Source organism: Rhopalosiphum padi, chromosome 2 (genome assembly GCF_020882245.1).
Source record: "Rhopalosiphum padi isolate XX-2018 chromosome 2, ASM2088224v1, whole genome shotgun sequence".
Taxonomy (NCBI): domain Eukaryota; kingdom Metazoa; phylum Arthropoda; class Insecta; order Hemiptera; family Aphididae; genus Rhopalosiphum; species Rhopalosiphum padi.
In genome coordinates, this window is record NC_083598.1 from 89184949 (window position 1) to 89207576 (window position 22628).

The following is a 22628-nucleotide window of genomic DNA, read 5'->3' on the forward strand; positions in this document are numbered from 1 at the left end:
CTATTTACTCTTTAAAATTTAAAAATATTAACTTAGAATCAACAATTGTTTTGGACGCACTGTTTGTTTTTTTACTGGGCGCTTGTTTTTCAGTCTTTTATTTTTACCGCAAATTTGCAAAAGAAAATTACTGTTGTTACTTGTTAATTTGTTTTAACTCTCATTTTTATTTTTCATCAAATCGCAACACTCTATTATAGTAACTTAAATAAAATCTAACGTAACTTAGTTTCCATATATTTTTATAAATTGATACCTATTTTTTATCCGAGCAATGTGAATAATTCCTACTGTTTGATCCCAATAAGTTTCACTATGGATGAGCGCTGGCAAATATTTTTTGACAAATTTCCAGAGACAGTAACTAGTGAACAGTTACCTGTTAAATTACCTAGATTTGACTTGGATTTATGTGAATTAGCTGGAGCAGCAGCCGACTGGTGTCATCAGTATTTGAAGGACAGGTAAGATGTCTTATACGCAGAAAAAAACTGATTTAGTGGATAAATAATAAGTAGATATGTAAATACTTTATTAAGACAGTTTCTAGTTTGTCTTTGTTTTTTATTAACAGATTATGCTTTATATTGGACACTTGTGTTTCTTATATCCTTGATATGTCAATTTTATGATTATTAATTTATTTTTACAGAAAATGTCCTAGTGATCTCATTGTATTTTTAACTCAAAAAATTATAAACAATCTCAGAGTCCAGTGGGCAGCCGAACCAAAGTTATTTGGATACCGACCTGAAAAGGAGGGTTTGTATTTTTTTCTGAATATAATAAATCATAACAATTTTCTTTATATTTAATCTACTACTTGTGGGTAATTATTAAATTTTAATGCTAACAAACTTGATCTTAATGATTCTTTACATTGTACATTACATTTCAATGAGAATCGAAATGTATAATTTCTCACACATTTTTTCAATATAGTCCGCCAAAAATTTAATTTGCTTCGATTCCTTAAAATCTCTTAACATTTTTTGTTATTTCCCATCTATCATTAATACTAATTTCAAACCTGTCATAAAAGTTGTAATCTCACTTATTTTGATGACTGATTTTGTTCAGATTTTGTATTGGTTTTCAGTAATTTAGTTTTTGTTTTATTTTATGTAATTATAATTTCTGAATAAGTACTGAAAGTTAATAATAAAAAAATAAAAATACTTTCAGTTTTTAATAGAAATAATCTTTACAATTTATAATCTATTTTTTTTTCATAATAATATAAATATTATAAATATTATTAAAAACTTTTTATCATACAAAATCCATTACACGATACCCTACCCACCCATTATACATATTTTTTTTATATTTACATTAGATTATCAAGCATTATGGTTAATGCAGCGAGTTATTGGAGAATTGAATGAAGTTTGTTTAAATCATGCTACTGTTATTCCATATCATAAACCTATATCAACTCCAGTGTGGTGGTCATCATTTGTGTTAAAAAATACCAGAAGACAAATGGAAGATTATATATCAGTTGTTCCTTATTTGCATACATTGTTTGATGTTAAGGTATGCGTCATGGTTCAAAATACTAAATTATTAACTGTATAATAGTTATAATATAAATTAGTGCTTAAGTATCATAAAAAAAATATGTGTTTTTAAATAATAAATCAATATTATAAAGGTTTATATCAACAAAATGTCTTAAGTTATGTTCCCATTATACATATGTTCAAAAAATTTTCAAGACTATATTAATAATGTTAAAATTGTGTGTCAGGCTTTTGGTGAAGCTTCTTTTTATGCGGTATATGATGGACATAATGGTTTAGATGCTGCTGTTTATAGTTCAATGTATTTACATCAATTTTTAGTACAGTCAGTGCACTATCCAACTGATCCAGAACACGCACTATATGAAGCATTTTTTGCTACAGATAAAGGCTTTACACAAAAAACAGAAAAATATGTAAGTTTAATTTTATTTTGTCTTAGAACACATTTAAAATTGATATTCATTTTCTTTCAGAATTTAGTAAGTGGCACAACTGCTGTTTGTGCATTATATAGGCAACAAGAGAAAAAACTTTATGTAGCATGGGTTGGTGATTCAATTGCTACATTGTGGAAAAATGGAACTCCTTTAAGTTTGGTAAACAAACATGTTCCAGAAAGATATGTATGTTATTATTTTCTAAAAATTATAATCATAGTATTTTTTTTTTTTTTTTGTATTTCCTAATACCATTTCTGAAATTTTGGATAGTATAACAATGCCATTCGATATATCAAAAAATGTATGGTATTTTGAAACTTAATTTTTTTTTAAATTATTTATTCTTTTAATTTCAAAATGTCAACATAAATACTTACTTATTAACTGATGATAGTGTCGTGCTAGAGTAAAAAATATTTTCTGTGAAAATACAATAAAATTAAACTATTTTACCATGTTCTCAAGAATTTATAGCATATTTAATAGATTGGTTTTAGTGTTAACTAGTCAGAACACATAGTATTGATAATATAAGTGATTGAAACAACCATCAGGAACAGTGATTGTACTACAAATAAGAATAGTTAATTTATCTATAGTATTTGTATACATAATAAAAAAAATTATTCTATAGAAAGAATTTCTTAATGTGTTTTGCTATCTTAATGTATTAATTTTGATGTATCGTTAATCCAAAAGCTTACTGAAATCATTTATGTACTTTGTTATTAATTAACCTTTTCTACTCAGTCTCCATGTGTCCTTTGAAATCATTCCTAATTTTTAATGTATAATTCCAACAAATCAATTATTTTAGTACACACCAAGTGCATCTATATGACATAGATTAAATGCTACCAAATAGTGCTATCGTTGTAATATATTTATTGACATTATCAAACTTTGTAGTAATGTAGTATGTAGGACATAAGTATAATATTTTATAATTTGTAATGTTTCATTCTATTATTAAACTACAAAAGCTGCTAGTGTATATTTAAAAGCTTAATTTATAACCATACACTAAATAATAATAATACAAATTATGTTTTGATGATTGATTGCATTCGGTTCCATTTACACTTTAAATCAAGAAATAAATATTTATCAAAACATTTCATTACAACATATTAAAAAAATATTGAAATCAATAAAAAAAAAATGTCATTAGGTACATTGTTTATAAAAATGTTTGAATATGCTATATTCTTATTTAAAGTACAACATTAATTTGGTAAACATACATATGTTTGGTGTGTACTTTATTATAAAATTAATAATTGTCTATTACTATCATAGTCATGTTAATACATAAAGAAAAAAAATTTTTGACTTCTTGTGTTATCCTTTATTTTAGGATGAAGCTCAAAGAATAGAGAATGAAGGTGGAATCATATCAAAATGTCAAGGTATTTGGCGTGTAGATGGTCAGTTGGCAGTATCTAGAGCTATAGGTAAATCACATATTTTTAAATTAATTTATTATAATATATATATAATAATGTTACTATATTATATAAGTAGGTACAATAAAATACAGTAAAAATCTGTTAATATTAAATTCAAGGCTAATGAAAAACTCACATTCTAAATTAAATTATTACAAAAAAGAATTTTTTAACCATAGTATTGTTATACTAAATCTTATACTGTATATTCTGTAAATTATTTTTTATTATTACTAACATTGACAATGACTGTTTTGTCCTACAACACCATTTTCAGTGTATTCACCAAATCCAATTTTTTCAATGAGTAACATTTAACTTCATAACAGGTGTATGATAGGGAATTCTTCCAATCACTATCTTTAAAATAGCATCAATCCTCTACAAATGTTATTGACATTGCATAATTAATCATTAAGCCCCCTTATTAAAAATTTAACACAAAAAATATGTCAGAGGTTTAGTAATAGTGGAGCAATTACCTTGTAATCTTAGTAACAAAACAATTATTAATTATTTTGAGTAATTATGTATAGTTTTAAAAAATGACACTGATGAGTGATTTTTTTTGTATTGTTTTCTTTAGTCAAACTATAACAATAATTAATGTCTGTGTTTATTGTAAAAAATTATATACTATATACTCTTACAATAGACGCAGACATTAATTATTGTTATATAGAATATACAACTAAAAGTTACATTACTATCATTATTTTAACCGAATCAACAAATTTAAAATAACTTCAAATTTTTTCTTATGGAATTTTACTTTGGTATTGTTTTTATTGTACCTATCCTTAATTAAATATGGTGAGTTATTTTAATAAAAATCTATAGTGTATTAGTGTTGATTAGTTTAAAAAAATATAATATATATTATAAAAGTATGTACAATTTGATGAATTATTGAGGTAGTCAATTATTTTCTTTAAATTCCAATACATTAATATATTTTTTAAGTTCTAAATCGTTTTCAAATAGTTCTACTATAGAAATTTTCCTTGGGATGTTGAATTTAAATATTTCAATGAAATTATGAAAAATAAATGTGTATATATTATATATATATATATATGTATTCTGTCATTCTGATATAGATAATTTACATGAGTAAGTGATTAGACATAATAAACATTAATAATTGATTTATCAACATTGATAGTTGTAGTTCAAGAATTACTTTGTTAATAATCATAAACTTGTAGCAACTATCACATCAATTGGAACAACTCTAATAATTGTTAAGTTTTTCAAAGCCAAGTAATAATGTTGATGTTTGTTATATGCAGTGGCGTAACTAGGAAAAAATCTAGGGGGGGCAATGTATAATGAATGTAATATATTTATTATTATCAAAACCCTGACACCCCTCCCCCCGATTAAAATATATACCTTTAGCTTTCAAAAAATTGTCAGGGGGGGCAAGTGCCCCCTCTTGCCCCCCCACAATTACACCGCTGGTTATATGTATAAATGCATTGCAGTGTTAAGAATTTGCAAGTTTTCTTTTTATATTATTAACTACTCATAATAATACTGATAAAGTGATAAACACTACACAGTAACTAATAATACTGCTATACATTTATAAATAATATAATATAATTAGAAATAATTGTCTTATTACAATATTACCTATTTAAACAAATATTACCCATTTGGTATACACTTGAAATAATTATTACAACAAAATCTCCATTAAATTAAAAAGAAAAAACTGGAAACTTATTCTTGTGTATAGTAGGTTACGAGTATATTTTTTCATGTAATATAATATAAAAATTGTGTTTAATATCAATTTTGTTAACATTTAAATTATTTAAATTATTCTATTTTACACTTCTATACATACATATTATACATTAAATAATTCAGAAATTATAAAATACTTAAAATGACATCTAAATAATAATAATAATAATAATAATATTATATTATAATATTTATATGTATTGCTTAATGTTTTAGGTGATGTTAAATACAAACCACATATTACATGTCAACCAGAGATGAGATCATTAGTTTTAGATGGAAATGAAGAATTTCTAGTACTGAGTAGTGACGGTTTTTGGGAGTATGTAACATCTGAAGATGTAGCAGAAACTATTTACAACGAATTGCTTGAAACCGACGGTAAGTAAAATAAATATATTATATAACATGTATTATAGGGGTGATTTTGTTTGGTTTACCGTTCTTAAACTTCAATATTATGCCAGTACATAAAAACACCCCAGTCAAATGTCAATGCTTTTATATTAAAAATAAATAGCTATTTTTAACTTGCACTCCATACAAAATTGCATTTTGGTAATAAAAGCCAGTATCAATTATTGGGAAGGAAGGGTCCATCACTTGTATACTGTTAAAATCAATCCATAAACATATATACATATTATAGTGAATTTATTTAACATTCTTAAATATTGACTTTTGTTGTATTTATTTTTTATTAGTTCGATTTTTTAACCAAATCACAAGATAAAATATTGTGATTTTTTTAAAAAGGCTCTTACACAGAATTTTCACTAGATAACCTTGTTATAATGTTATGTCCTTGCTTGGTTATATCGGACCGCGGAGGACGGGGGCATTCAAACTATACAATAAGTACCTATATAGTTTTGTACACCAGTCATGTTGATCGTTTTCCTTCCACATAGATATACAGAAAGTATATAAGATTTTTATTGTTGTCCCCTACCTAAGCGCAAATAATTTATTACTGATTTTTCACAGAAATCTTTGTCAATCGTCAAAATGACATTGATCAAATGCTATCAAATAGTGTTTTAATTTTTACATTTGTTTTAGTTATAATTAGTCTGTGTTATATTAGTGATTCTTCGTTTAATCATTGGATTTGACACATAATTGGATTAGTAATTTTTTTTAAACGTTTAGGTGACATTTAAATTTTTATTTTTAACAAGAATTTCGATTTAATCTCAAAAATTCAACGGTAGTTAAATCATTCCAGTATCTTTACTCTTGAGGACTCAGGTATACATATTAAAATTAATTATTATTAAAGTTTATATTAAACTTATATGATAAAATTGTCTTTATTTGGCTAATGTACAAATTGAATAATTTTTTCCCGCCTATTTATCATTATCATGTATTCATGTAGATATCATGCTAAAGCTCTTAATAATTTAAAATAAATACGAATCGTTATAATGGTTTTTTAGGTTTTAATAGAATTTAGAAGTGTCTACAACTTTCTGTAATTCGACCAAATTTCTAAAGAAAAACATACTTATAACATATTTTTATCGATCCATCATAAAGTCGTCCACTCTTAAATGATTTTTAAGGTATCATGAGAAAACTATGTATGTTCAAGGTCTATTCATCAGATCTCTATTATAATTGGTCACGCATCATTTGTGATGTAGTTTTTCTATTATATTTTTTGAACAACCTTCTTGTTATATAAATTATAATATACACCTTCAAAACACACTTTGATTTAATTCTTCATCTTATTCGCTTGCTACTATATTTCAAAGATGTAAAGTAAGAAAATGATTTTCATGATTTTTTATCAACATTTATATTTATACTTCAGTAGTAGTATAGGTACGTAAAAATCATTGGTTTATTTAAATCATGCATCCATCATTATTAAGGTAATAATTTTAATAGGTAAATTAACTAAAAAACAGGTTAAGATAATTTAATCTGTACTTATTAGAAAACAAATTGTATTCATCATGAAGCATAAGTGTTCAAATTATATTTTATACAATTTAATATATAAGTATGAAATGATTCTTACGTAGTTAAAATACCCCCTCCGTGTATGTGCGTCACCGATTTTATTTATGATTTACGAAATAACGCATGGAATCAAATATAACACATAGGTATACCATATACGTGTTTAAATTGTTTACTAAAATTTAATTATTATTATTATTACTACCAAATGATCAATAAATACTGTTTTTATGAGTTTAAGAGGTATAGTAATAAGGGCCTAATTGACAGGATGTCCTCCAAACGCGATTGATACTATCTGTGTTTTTACCACAGGAAGTGCGCACTGTGACTACCTGTGTACAATATACACTATACAATCATATTACAGACAGATGGGCTATAGACTATAGTGGCTAGTGGTTATTGGTTTTTTAAAAAAAAATTTTTTATATAATTTTCACAAGTTCAAGTTTTTTTTTCAGATTTTTGTTTAAAAAACTATTTTATTATTAATACAAATACGCTATGGTAGTGTTACTGGCTAGGTATCTAGCGGCTAGCTGTAATATTATTTTATTGGGGTTTATTAAGATGAAAAGTAAAACAATAAGTACCATTGTATCAGCATGTAGGCGTTCTAAAATGCTACGTATTCAAATATTTATTTTTCTTTTCTTAATTTGACATTCATCAGAGCCCAAAGGTGTTCGCTGAACTATCCAAGTTCTGAAATATTTATTGAACGAAAACACAGTGACACTCTCATATATAATATAATATATATATATTTAAAGGCGTTAAACCGTTATAACTTTATGTAGTTTAAAATAAAAACCATAAGACATTACTTCATAAACATAAAACATTGTTGATTAAATTTAAACTAGTACCTATACAAAAAGTACAGTAGTACTACATGATTACTCTCATTGTGTATTATTTTGTTATTTATGGTCTACAATTCTAAATGTATTATAGTGAAATTTAAAATTATTATATATTTATAGGTAATCTAACTTATATACCTCTTCTCTAAGTAAATAGATAGTAGCTAGGTAACTTAATATTGTATTTCTTCCGTGCACCAATTTACTAGTTTACTCCGTTCGCCAAGAAAATGTGCGTATTTCTCGCATAGCGATGATCATTCGGGTAGTTGCGGCGCAACCATATTATCTCGGTGAACAGAAAATAGTTTATACTATTCGACCGCCAATTTTAAACAATAGTAGAGCAATGAACGTGTGTAGGTGTTGAGTGTTGTATAACTTGTATAGTATAGTATAGTATATAGTATAAATATAAGTATGTCGTTTGTGGTTACTTAGTATACAGTGTGATTCTTTTAGCAGTTAACACTTAAATAGTCGAAAAATGTTAACGTTTTAAACCTTTTTTTAAGTATATATATATCCTATATAATTTAAAAAAATTAAAAATTAATTATATAATTTTATTGTTTTTAATCGTTTTAATTTTTAATTTACACTTTTAACTTTTTTTAATAATACAGCATACATTTTTAGTTTCATAACAATATTCTTATGCAGACCATTTTTTCGTTTAGACCATAACATTTTATATAGGTAATTGAAAATATATATCTAATTAACTAATAGATTGAAATTTAATTTTTATGCATAGAAATAATTTAAAAAAATAATATGATGAAATATAAAATGTAGAAATTATTATATATATTTTTAAATGTTAGTACTTTTCGAGATTATGAATGTTTATTTAGTTTATTATTATTTATTATAAAAGAATTATCCTGTATGTATATTTATATGGATATCTTTTTTTTTATTTCGTCTAGCGACGAACATTTTTACTAGACGCCACATTCCCTTGATTAACCCGGATATCACGTACTTAAAACTGTATATATTGTTTATTTCGGTAAATGACCTCATCAAAACGCCTAAGCACGTTTTGTTGGATGCAATTTTTTTTATCACATCCCTATTCTATCACTTTATTATTTAAGTACTATATAACAGTCATGTGGATGTGTGATTAGAACAACAGTATTATATGCTTACAATATATAAGGATATAGATCTTAAGCTCTTAATAAAAATTATCTTTTTGTAATTTTTTTAGGCAGACTATAGCATTTTTATTTAAGATTCATACTTTAATAAAATAGTAATAAAATTGATAGTGAAATTTAAAATTGTGTAACTATAATGTTTTATAATTTAATGAACATGTTATACCTTTATCTTTTTTGTTTATATCGACAACGCTGGGAGAACTAGTTGCTATATTGCTTCTCTTACATAAATATGATTCTCCTAATAAATCATCTCGGAGATTTACTTTCCAAAAAATAACCCTATAATAAAAGTTATGTTTACCTAACTAACACAAATACTCACGAGATTTCAATATCAGTCTATGTTTGATTTTAAAACAGTCAATTTTTTTAGTCATAATAAATATGTATTACAATGTCAGTACCTATAATATACATAAAACAAAATTATATATAATACTAATAATATTTTATAATCGTTTTCTTAAATTGAAGTACCTATATGTTTTAAAAAAAAACCATAATAAAAATTAAAAATTATGTGTATACCTACCTAACACATATTGACGAGATTTTAATGTCAGCCTATGCATATAATTTAAAAACAGTCGATTTTTTTAGTCACGTGGTTATTTTTTCGCGATACCTAAATATATAGTACATTTATTAGTTGTTACTATAATAGTATTACGAGAGTTTACTTCTATAAACTATAATACCTAGCACAACACAATTTCAACAAAGATTACAGAGATATATTTATATTTTAAAAATGTCTGTATAGTTAATAAATTATAATAGTCTAATTATTTTTATTATTATTATTTGAAGGTTTTTTTATTTACATTTAAACAAAATTAAACGAATAATTTTCAATATTATTATAATATTATTATTTTGATAGTATTAAAATAAATTAATCAATATTTTTGTTTCATTTGTTAAAAGTACATAATAATTCTCATCCTATATATTTTCGTATTTATGAGTTTTAAATGATGGCAAAAATTATTAATTAGACAAAAACTCTATTTTTACAAATTTAATTACGTAATGTATTTTTTTTTCAATATCCAATAATCAATCTCACCGCTATACTGAAGTATAATTTTTTTGTTATATAAATATTTTATGATATTTGTAGTTAGTGGTGTATAGTCTATATTGCGTGTTGGTTCTTGTGGTTTTCATCAATAAAAATATTTAAATATATAAACAGAATTGCATAGTCTCTTTTTGGTTCATTGTTTTTCTATCATGTTTATTTCTATTATCTTTCTCTTTTGTTTAAACTTTTTCTATTGTGCAATAAACGATTATTATTTATCGTTAATGCTGTTGCGCATTGTTATGACACTTACATTTTCGCATACTTGACGCTACAAGATTTTTAATAACGTTTACAATGTTTTTACAGTTTAACCAACACCTCCACAACAGCAATAATTTAAGGCATTGACTTAGTACAATTCGCACCATGTGGTTATACATTTTTATTTTTAGGATTATTCTCTGGTTGTTTAATGTGTCATTGCAAAAAAACGATAGTATCTATATCTACATAAAAATCATGCTCTGTTTGCACGCAATATAAACAAACACCTTCATGATCCATGTTAATAGTATCCACAATTCGTGACTCATGCATTCGAAGTACGAACACCCTCTTTCTCTTTAACAATGACGTCACTTTTCCGTTCATATGGCCCCTGGGTAATTTGTTGTTACCGAGTGTCCCCACTGAATAAATAGATCGTTTGATCAATGAAAATACGTTGAAATAAAACTATTGAATCTAGGGTTATTTTGCTTGAATATTTTAATCCCGACATTATTATAATGTCACACGTAAGACGTATCGTATATGAGGGATATATGTTGTATCTAGTATGTGGATGTTAAATTTTTAATTTTAAAGTAATGCCACCTAAAATTGGTCAACATTTATTCATTCTGTATACTGTATACATACAGAGAAAAAAGAAAGAGAGTTAAAACTAAACTAATTAGTATATCATAGTTTGCAATTTTGTTTGTTCTGTATTATAAAATGAAATAAATTGAATTTAGAATGCAAATAAGTAATTATTATGAGTCCTCAGTCGTATAGTGAGATCATCATCAAAATAAATTATCCTTGTATAGGTACAGCTAAATGAGAAAGTATTTCATCAATGATAAAGTGTGAGTTTTTAAAATATAAGATACATTGCAGATAATTATGATAACTTATTAATTATACTCTTAAGCAGGTATTTAATTTTTTTTTTTTAATCCAAGTAAATATTTACTCTCTTTGTGACTTATTTTACATATTATTTTGTATTTATGTTATGTGTTTATGGCACTTTATCAAATATCTCATCTTGGTTTATGCAATGATGCTATCTTTATGGTCGTTTTTTTCTCCTCGAAAACTATAGTAGAATGGAATTTCTCCCTCAATCGACCAAGTCTATATTTACCTCGTCACTTTTATACCATATGTTGTAATGTGGTCGGTAGTTATACAGTTATACAACACGCTAAGTTCTAACGTGCATGCGTACATATTTTAAAGTAAAAATGAAACAGTAGAAGAGTCAAAAGACTCCAGCTCGATTGTTCTATTTTAGTCCTGTCTACGTCTACCCAGTGACATTTTAAATTTTAAATGTTTTATTTTCTCCAAGGGATTCAATTAATTTTATATTACTACTTTATAGTTTTTGTAGAGATTTAAAAAAAGATTATTTGTAATCAATTAAGTTTATTTTGTTAATACATATAACGACTTAATTAGTTAAAAATGATTATAAATTCTAATATAAAACGAAAATTAAATACATACATAAAATAATGTATACATGCTAGTAAACGTGTGAAATATTTTGATAGTCGACGCTTGTTACAGTATATTAGTAATCTACAATTGAAAAGAGCTTTAGTGGGGCCCAATATAATATTATTACATTTAAATTTTATAATATAGCCAATAAGTTTATCCACTTTAATATTAAAAATAATAGAATAAAATGGATTATTCTTACGTACAATTTGGTACGTAATCTATATATGGGTAAGACGGAGATAGTATAATGTACATTGCGGGTATACGAAATTTTTCGAATTATTTGTGATACTTTTTGTTTGTTAACCAAAAATCTTAAAAATTGAATATAACGTTCATCATAAGGTTGTTTTTAAAAAAAATATTAATTCTATAAAGACTTGACATTTTGCAACATTACGAAAATTATTAATTTCTGTATGTACAATGAAATTTTTCAAAATATGTAATTTAATTTTAAGCTATGTATGTGTATAAGAAACTTTTTACACCATTCTACTTTCTGTGCGTTATTAATCGTCGTCATTGAAGTAGTATAGTAATTATATAATATGCCATATTTTCGGCCAAAATATTCAACCTACTGTACTACTAAATGATAAAAAAATAAATTATTAGTAGTAATATTATAAATTATAAAATATCCTTAAAGATAGTTGCTGATAATATTCCGGTCAGAATCGCTTTTTGTACACAATGGTTTATTATTGAATTCAAATTTAAAACATACTTTACTGTAATCTACTCGATTACGAGATACACCCGAAACTTACTTTAAAATTGCAGAGAGCGAATTTTCTGGTTTTATCACTTTGGCTACTAGTCATTATTTTAAAATAATCAAATTAATAAATATATTCCTTGTTCGTCCAGAATCTATAATAAACGAAATATTTAAATATTTGCAATAATTGTATATTTGTATATCTTATATTATTAATAACAATATATATAATATATTAGCTATTACATGTACGAGTATACAATAGTATCTGTTTTAAGTACTCCTAAATATCAATATAATACTTTTTTAATTACCTAACTATATAATTGTTTATTTTTTATGTTTTCAAATTAAAAAGTAATTGAATGCAATAATTAAATTTTATAATTAGTGAAAGTGGCTTATTTATAAATATAGTTCTGTTGTACGATATTATATTAACATATTTTTAATTATTTTATTAAAATTTCTTGTTGTAAATGTTTATTTTACATTTACATATTATTTAGATTACATTGTATTATAATATTATGAACATCAATTTTAAATTTTAATATTTCAAACTATTTTCTCGAAGTTTCTTTTATATAGGTATACGCACGTATAATAAATATACCTATATATATATATATATATATATATATATTATGTATTATGTATATATATATATTTTAAAATAATTGCCAATAGGAAACAACTTATTTTTAAATTATATTCGTGATTTATAATAATATAAAAAAGTATTTCAAATTCTGAGCGAAGCGATACAGTTGGTTTTATTATACTCGTAATATGTTTTTTTTGATGATCGCCTTTTAAAACAGTAAAATATTTTCAATCTTCAGCGTTGAGAATAGTTTCTTTTGGTAGAAAATTGGATCTAATTGGTACTTAAAGGGGTCAAAAATATTTTAAATATACCTAATATGTTTTTAATGATAATCGGGAAAATAAACTTAGATATGGTTAAACCGGAATATTTACGCAGTTTTTTTTTTTATAATAAATTTAAAAATTTAATTTAAGATCATAAAAAAAATTACTGGAATAAAAATATCAATAGTAAAATATTACTGTAAAGCCATATAAGTTGTTTATGTGTGATTGAAGTTCAAATTTTGACAACATATAGATGCAAACATTGCAAACGTATAATAACGATTTTATATTATAATATATATTGTATATTCAAATTACAACAATAGGAGTCTTCTTCTTCTTCTTCTTTTCGTGTCAGTATACCGTAACCTAACCTCGGTAATACGAGTATTAATAAATAGATATAAATATATAATTATTAATTAAATGATTAATTTGAATATGTTTTTACTTTTTAACTGACTTTAACTTATGAGTTACGGGAAGTAATGCTCTACAAATTTGTAGACTACAAAAAAAAGAATTTTTAGTTAAAAATTTAGGTAAGCCAGTTGGTTTAACTTAGATACAAGATACTTGAATCGCCTGGGTATTATGTTACTATGATAGTCACTCAAATAAGATTGGATTATTTATATATTGTTATACTCTTATGTATACCGTTATTATTGCGGCCAATACTCTATAGTTGACGTAACGGATTCTATCGCGGTTTTTTTACGTGTAGGTATTTGAATTACATAAAAGTTTACTAGTTTAATTCTATATAGCAGTCGTAACAATAAAATATTTATCATAATAACAACTGACGTGATATACCAACGAGATCATGTCAACTGATCTACTCATTTCCACGCGTTGAACACTAGTTGCCATATGTCGCCATTAGCCTGTATTGTGGATGTAGTGGATATTGTTGTCTGTAGGGCCACGAAATCTAATACGGACCAGAACACGATAGAGAAACCTTATATATGTGATTTTACGGAAGGTATTTGTGGTTAAAATTTAATATAAGTCAGGAAAAGAACCTCATTGTTAAATTATCAGATCATCACCCCCTATAACATCAAACAATTATAATAGCTTATATCAAAGTATGGGGTTTTACAAACAAAAGTTGGGTATAATAACGTTACTATACTTAATAATTAATACATACTTACATAAACCATCTATGTTTTCTTATTAATAATAATTTTCTGTTTTAAAAAAAAATGTCCGATATTATTCAAACGACGATCTATATAGGCTTGTTAATTGAAATTCTTTATTTTACTTATTTTTTTTTTTCAGTAAATTGGATAATTTTTTATATGATTTCTTTTTTTTTATTTCTTTTATAAGTTATAAAAATAACTATATAACTTATTGGTATGACTTATGAGTCGTGATATTTTTACCTATATAAAATACAAATTATCTAAAAAAAATGTTAAAATCATGATTCAAGTATAAATATTATGAAATAAATCGTAAAGAAAGTAAGTATAATTATTTGTTGTACTAAAATATTGTTTTCAACGTCTTTTCTTTACTTTAAATTATTAGTTTAATTCTTATCTTTATAAATATAAAAACTGTGTAATACAACACTTTTGTTTTAAAAAATATTTATTTTTCGTTGGTTTTCTTCTTCTCTTTCTTATTTTCATGATTGTTGTGTCCTTATTTTTCAATTAAAATATCTTATAGAGAAACAATATTATTACTTAATCAAGGGAAGATATATTATAAAGATAAATACATAAATATCCTTTTGAATATATTTTATATAAGTAATATTACGGTAATACGATTAATTATAAATTTTGTGTTTTTTTTTTTATTAAGTTCCATAAATCAAATTTATTTTAATTCTCATAAGTGCAAATTAGGAATGAATAAAAGTATTTTTTTAATTATCTTTATAGTAGCATTCGTGGGTTGTATGTCAAAATGACAATTATAATCATATTACTGGTTCACCATAATTTGTGATTAATAAAATTATAGCATATTACTTACTATATAGTATATTTAAGTTAATAAAATTACGGATTTCTATTTCAATATCAATAGACATTAACTATATAATAATGCTCATATTTAAAAAAAAAACAATTTCTATACATGCTTCACATAATAATTAATTTTCCTAACATAACTGTATATTGTATGCATTAATTTAGTTATATAATACATAATTATATAGTTCATAAACACATAAAAAACGTACCATAAAATATTCTAAAAAGTGTTGTTGGGCAAAACTGCTTTATGGCAGTATCTTCAGTCTACTGCAAAAATGTTTTCTAAGTGCACTTTGTAGTAGCTTAATAATTTAAATAAGTTAAATATTAACTGTAGGAATTCATTATTTCTGTCTCTAAAAAATTTGCTTTCAAATTGTTATCATTATCTTTTTAGTATTGAGTTGTATTGTTGAAAATTTGAAGAATGAAATTGAACATTGGTATGATGTTCTGAATAATAACTCTTATTTTATTTTCTGTGTCATAACGATTTTGATTATAATTTTAAAGAGATAATTATTAATTTCAGAGATTATTAGTCATCGCAATGTTTAAATTTAGTTTAAAAAAGTTTTATGTTTAATTTAATTATAAATATAAAAGGATATATGATAAATAAGTTTTTAAAATAAATTGCTATAGCTAAGTAAATTAATACAATAAAAATATATTTATGTAGTACCTAATCAATATTGTTTTGATTATATGGCACAAATTTGTTTTAGTAAAAATCTATTTTAGTCATATGACATAACACTGTTACTATTTCATTTTTATACATGGTTTGAACAAAAGGTTAGCAAAGTTGTTAAAGAATATTTTATTTATTTTAAATTTACACTTGTCCAATAATAGTTATATCCCCCTGAAAACTAGCCATGTCCATTATTTATGAACCATTTTATAAATGTATTGATCCCTATTCTCTGCGTATAAAGGGATACCGACACGTGTCTTTTGTATATATTCCCTTCGGTCTACAACATTTTTGTAATATACTTTTATGTTTTATATTATATTACTATTAATTCGATTAAAATAAAAGTTAAACCTATTTCTTAACATCTTAAATTCTTGTTTAAAGGGTGGAGTTTCCAAATAACGTAATTTATATAATGTAGAATTGTAATAAGTAAAAAGTTCTTTTAAATTATGAAAAATAGTGTTAGTGTTGACATTTTTATGCATTTTTGGCATGTTTATTTTTCAATTTGCGTGTTAAATAGTTCGTCTACAAGACAAAAATTAAACTTATTAATTATAAACTATAATTATTACAATATTTATAAAAATCTAAATAGTATGTCCGTGGTTGGGTTTCCGTGACTTAATATAGTCGTATTTAGTAGTTAAATTGTAATTAACGTGTATGCTCTATTGGATATTAATATATGTGTGTCTTATTGATCCCATCATTGATTCGATGACGTTATATTTTATTTTATTTTTAGGGTAATATTTATATTGTATATTTCATGGGCGTGTGCCATTTTATAATAAATAAATATATTTGGAAATATTAGAGGTAGAGAATTAAATTTCCCATAATAGTCTTTAGAGTTTAGAGTTTAGACCGTTAACTTTCGATAAGTATATCATCTAACCTTAGTATTCAACATTCATAATAATAAAACTAAAAAGTACCTAGGACTGTTTCAATTTTTAAACCAATATCACTTCTCTACTGGTTGAAAATAAATGTTGTTATTGTCAACACTGTTCAACACTTGAATGTTTAAAATCAACGAAAATATTAAGGTATAGTTTTATTTCTATAAATTAAGAACAAGATTTAATTTGTAAAAAAAAATTAAACAATAAAAATAAATTTTGGCAATATTCTTCAGACAATATTATACTGCATAATTATAATTTTCGAAAAAGTATTAAATTCAGAGCGTATGACGAAGCAGTAAAAGCAAAAGCTCTGTAACATTTATCTGTATTTTCATTTTCAAATTTGCAATTAAATTAAGAAATGACAGTGTAATACAAATAGTTTAGTTATATTCGTATTCGCATAGAAATATTTTTTTAAAGATTGTTGGTATTTTAATAGATAGCAAAAAATAATAACACTAGCTGAATAACCCGGCTTCGCTGATGTGTTAAATATTCAATTCGTATATATAAATTGGTTTTTTTATTATAATTTAACTTAATTTATGATATTTATAACTGCAATCACAAATAAAATAAAATTGAAAATATAATAAGAGTGATATACTCGTAGACTCATTTGGTACAACCTTCTGAAAAAAAAAATCGTTAAATTATTTAAATAACACGCTAAAAAACCGTAACCTTTAAATACAATCCCCCCTCTTCCTCCCCTCAGACAAAAAAATTTAATAATAATTTTATAGAGTTACCTATTGAGTTTTGTCTGTAGTTTACATAAAAGTGATTTCAATGATTATGGAAATTCAATAATTTTAAAATAATATATTTGTTATGTATTTACTATTTACCAAATAATCACCATATATTCGGAGACAATCTCAACACCGTCCTATTCACATTTTTTTTGTACTCGGTTCCTACTACAAATGACTTGACGTTTTCTAAATTAAATTTTATTTTGTAAATTTATGTAGTATAGTTAGTTACACTTTCATTAGCGATCGCAAATTTGCATTTTCGAATATTGAGAGTTGGAGGTGGTCTCTAACTGTGTACGAGAATGGCTGATAAAAGGTATCCGTATAAAGTAGATTGAATATTTAAAAACGTGAAACTTTTTTACAGTTTTCTTTTTTCAATCAATTTACATATGTATTGGTTATTGATCGCTACCTGATACCTACTGTAAAAAGTTATATGTTTTCCTAGGTGTAACTACTATAACTACATGCATTAGTCTGGGGAGGGCACGTTATTCGTGGTGAACACGCGCGGCGTTTCCGGTTTAAAAAAAAATCTAACAACTGACCAACCAATGCCTTATCGCCTGGCAGTTGGCCGGTTGGCGTATTGATTTTCGTAATATTATGCTGCGTGTATTACGTATCTGGAAAAATACGCGGGGGACGCTTCTCGCAACCAAACCATCCACCGTTTAAAAAATAACGATCGACACGAAAACACGACGAATGCCACGAATCCGAACCACACCTCCACCCGCCTTCGAGTCCACAGTGTCACGATCGTCACACGCGTCATTATAAACAATGTAATATGATATATTGTTATTATCATTTATGGTCGGATACTCGGATATATTGATGTATGTAAATAGCACGTCTGAGCGGGGGCGCCGCTTCGTTCGACACTCGACAGACGCAATACGTCGCCTGGTGATGAGATATCTGTAGTGGGGTAGCGGATTGACGAAGCGAACCGATAAAAATTGTTTACAATAATAATTATTATTATTATAGTCATCGTCCAAGAAAGACAGCGCCGTCTGGTAATATAGGATGACTCACGGGCGGGTCTCGTATACAAGTCGAGCGGAGACGGTTTTTTATTCGCCACAAAATACCATCGACTATCGACAGTGGCGTTCAAGGTTGCCGTGGAGTGCGTGATATAATGACTACACGAAAAAAATAAAAAAAACTATTATTATACAGATAGAAGCAAATCGAAAAAGCGAAACGATAAGTCACAGTTCTGCGAAACAGACGTGTCTTGCACGGGGTTACCGTTGCCGGCACCGCGATGACACGATATGATGATTGTCGAATGATAAATATTATTGTAATAAAATCACGGTGTATATTTTAGAAACAACGTTTTAAATCGTAATTATTGCTGTCTACTGCGGCGGTGGTTGACGTAAATTTTCAATTCGCCGTAATCCGTATCCTCAATGTTCTCTGCATTTGCAGCAAGCAACCAGACAGCCAGCACTCTGAGCACTCGGCAGTCAGGCGTCAGCTGTTAGCCCCTCGACCCTCGCAAATGCTCCTCGTTGGCCGTTTATGAGCGGGCGGGCGATAGGGTGACGACGATGGTGATATTACCGTGCCGCGGGCAGCACTGGCCCGGCGGCGGCGGCGAAGTGCCGGCAACGGTCTGGCCGTCACGACCGCGACGTCGGCCGCTCTCCGCAGCTGCATACTGCAGTTGGTCACCAAACGCTATTCGCGCTCGTCGGCAAAAAGCGTGCACGTATTTTAATTGTTTTTTTGTAATTTTTTTTTGTTTTTACACACTCGACGTACAGTAAAAATCCTTCGTACATAGATTGCGATCGGTGTTTGGATTTTTTAGTGCGTGTTTAACGTCCGGGAGTGTGTTATTTGGTCTTACGTTAGAATAGTGTTAATTCGCGTTTATTCGTACTTCAATCATAGATTGGCATCAAGGTGGCATCTTATAAATTTTCCATAATATAATAACGTAATGTTATAATTATTTATTATTATTATTATAGTATTATCACTTATGTCATAATTACATTAATCCCATTTAATATTCATGAATCCACAATAGTGTATCTGTAATCGTCAAAATACCCAAATTCTAAAAATAAATTATACATAATATTAATTAATCATATGCAATCAAGTAGATTACGTATTTGTTATGTTTTATTTTGGTTTTCTTAACGATATCTATAATGTTATTCGGTGGCTTGTAGTCAAGTATTTTGCGTACTTTTAAATATTTTCACGGAAATGGGTTATATTTGTATTCGGACTACGGCATTACGAGATCTTTGAACGTTCACGAAATCGTTAAAGAATTACAGGTGCTATATATTAGAATAATCTAATTTTTATTAACAAAAAAAGAAACACATAAATAGGTATGTATACAATATATTTATATATAGTATGAAAGAACAACCAATGACACAACTCAGAATAAACCTAATGTGTCAGTAGCGTTTTTTTTCTCCATCTGCAGAACAATGGTTCGTTCCCGGTGTGTAACGACTTCTAATAATGGTGAAAGGATTACGAAGTCTTAATATCCACCATCCGTGTACATAATATTATATAAAAGTAGTCGAATACTATCTAGTTCGTCTTACAATGCATCTTAATTTTATGGGTTTTTGACTTCCGTGCGCTTATGTATTGACATTAATAATAGTAAGAAATTATGTACGTAATTACTAATTAGTAATTCAATAGCATGCTGTTATTTTGTCCATTCGATTATTTATACGGTTATTTATAGTCATAATTCATGATATTCGGATACCACAATAAATAATAATAGCCCATATTATATAAACGTGTTCAATAATCATTTCAACGTTTTGTACTATAAATAACAGTTATCAACTTTATCTAAATAATTAAACTGTTCTACTTTTGACTTATGTATGTATAAGCAGAAATATAAATTTACTTACAGTGTAAAAGTAGCTAAAAAAAATTTAACTATGCATGGACGAATCCTATTAAAACAATATACCATATACCAAATAAATTAATACTTTTAGTGGCGTGTTGAAACTTAATTACAAAATTGGTCGCTTCCTTTTTTATAGAAACACATTTCAGTTTCAAAATACATTCATTACTTTCTTCAATTTTATTTTTTCTGTATTCTATGATATCCAGTATATAATTTATGATATTTTAGAGTTAAATTTATATAAAATATATTTTATTGTAGGTATTAACTTATTAAATACTGTATTTAAATTAAATTATTATTAATTATACTTATAAAATATTGACAGTGCATTAAGCGTAATGTCTTATAAGTTTTTTTAAGTTTTACCACGCCCATATATTATTATGTTTAAAGTTGCAATTCTACTATCTGTTTGATTTACTGTAAGTTGTGACTATGTAAATGTCCACATTTTTTATTATGTAGGAGCGATCTACATATTTTTAAGTATAATTTTTGTTAGTTGTCAAATTTGTTCGTAAGTAATATTGAATAAATAAGTTTCTCATTAATGATAATAGATTTTCAAAATAAAGTATGATCACAATCATTATAATTTAAAATTTCTTTTACATAATTACGAAAATTTTAACACAATTTATTTTTATTAAACATTTTCTTTTTTAGTATTTCATTAAATAAGTATAACAACAAATATATCTATAGGTAGTTAGTTTTAATTTGACGTAATCATTGAACAAGTCTGTTTTTTAAATGTTAATACACGGTGTACCTATTATATTTTAGAACATAACATTAAATATTAATTATGATAGTAACATTCCTATGTTTCTACACAAATGAGTATACAACATGAACATAGATCGTAGTGTATAAGGTACAACTACCTATTATTATTTATTATTTTTTTAATTAAGAGCTCTGCTTAATTATTATTCGTGTATATGGTTTTAAGTCTTGAGTCACTTAAAATGAATATCTGCTTCATATTCTTCGGGTTGTTTAACAATAATTATTATATTATTATTATAATCGTTTATTTTATGCAATGAACATATTAATGATAATTAGTTGGGACAAAATGTAGGGCTCTCAAATCCTTTAGTAGGGTTTTTCTTTTCTTCATAATTTGCAGTTTTTAGAAGTTAAAATTTAATTTAAATTCTCTGCCCTCTACTTATATTATATTTTAAATAAAATTTACTCTTTAAAATCCGAAAATTAAACGAAGAACAAAATGTATATGGAGACGTGTCTTACAGATTCAGTTTCTATTTTAATATTGCGCTGGTTCAACTTGTTGCCTTTTTAGATTAAACAAATTTGAAAATACCCCCAAAATTCCTCAATTTGTAATATAGTTACCTACAACATTTTTACATTTACAATTGAATTATAACTCACAAAATAATAATCTTATGTGTATGTTATACGTACCTATATAGTATGTATATTTTATAAAAAAAAACAATGTAATTATATTGGACTTTACTGCTGAAGTTCTAAATTAGATCAATAAAATATATATATTTATATATAATCTTATTGATTTAAGTTATTTCGTTGTTTAACCAAAAAATGTATTAAATGTTCATTATTACATTCAATGTATAAATTAAAAAAATATAATCTTATTTAAGAAATATAATTACAAGTAATATTATATTATGTTTTGGTGATTTTATATTTTAA

At 25.8% G+C, this 22628-nt stretch overlaps 1 protein-coding gene across 1 annotated transcript in view; it reads left to right on the top strand.

The window, feature by feature from the left end:
- Positions 1-41: 41 nt before the first annotated feature.
- Positions 42-22628, top strand: part of LOC132920281 (protein piccolo-like) — a 39839-nt gene continuing 17252 nt past the window's right edge. The window contains exons 1-7 of the mRNA XM_060982533.1: positions 42-464; positions 653-762; positions 1340-1539; positions 1754-1942; positions 2003-2152; positions 3327-3423; positions 5389-5553. Of these exons, the coding sequence (XP_060838516.1) occupies positions 316-464; positions 653-762; positions 1340-1539; positions 1754-1942; positions 2003-2152; positions 3327-3423; positions 5389-5553 (1060 nt within the window). The 5' untranslated portion in view covers positions 42-315. The remainder of the gene's footprint in view (positions 465-652; positions 763-1339; positions 1540-1753; positions 1943-2002; positions 2153-3326; positions 3424-5388; positions 5554-22628) is intronic.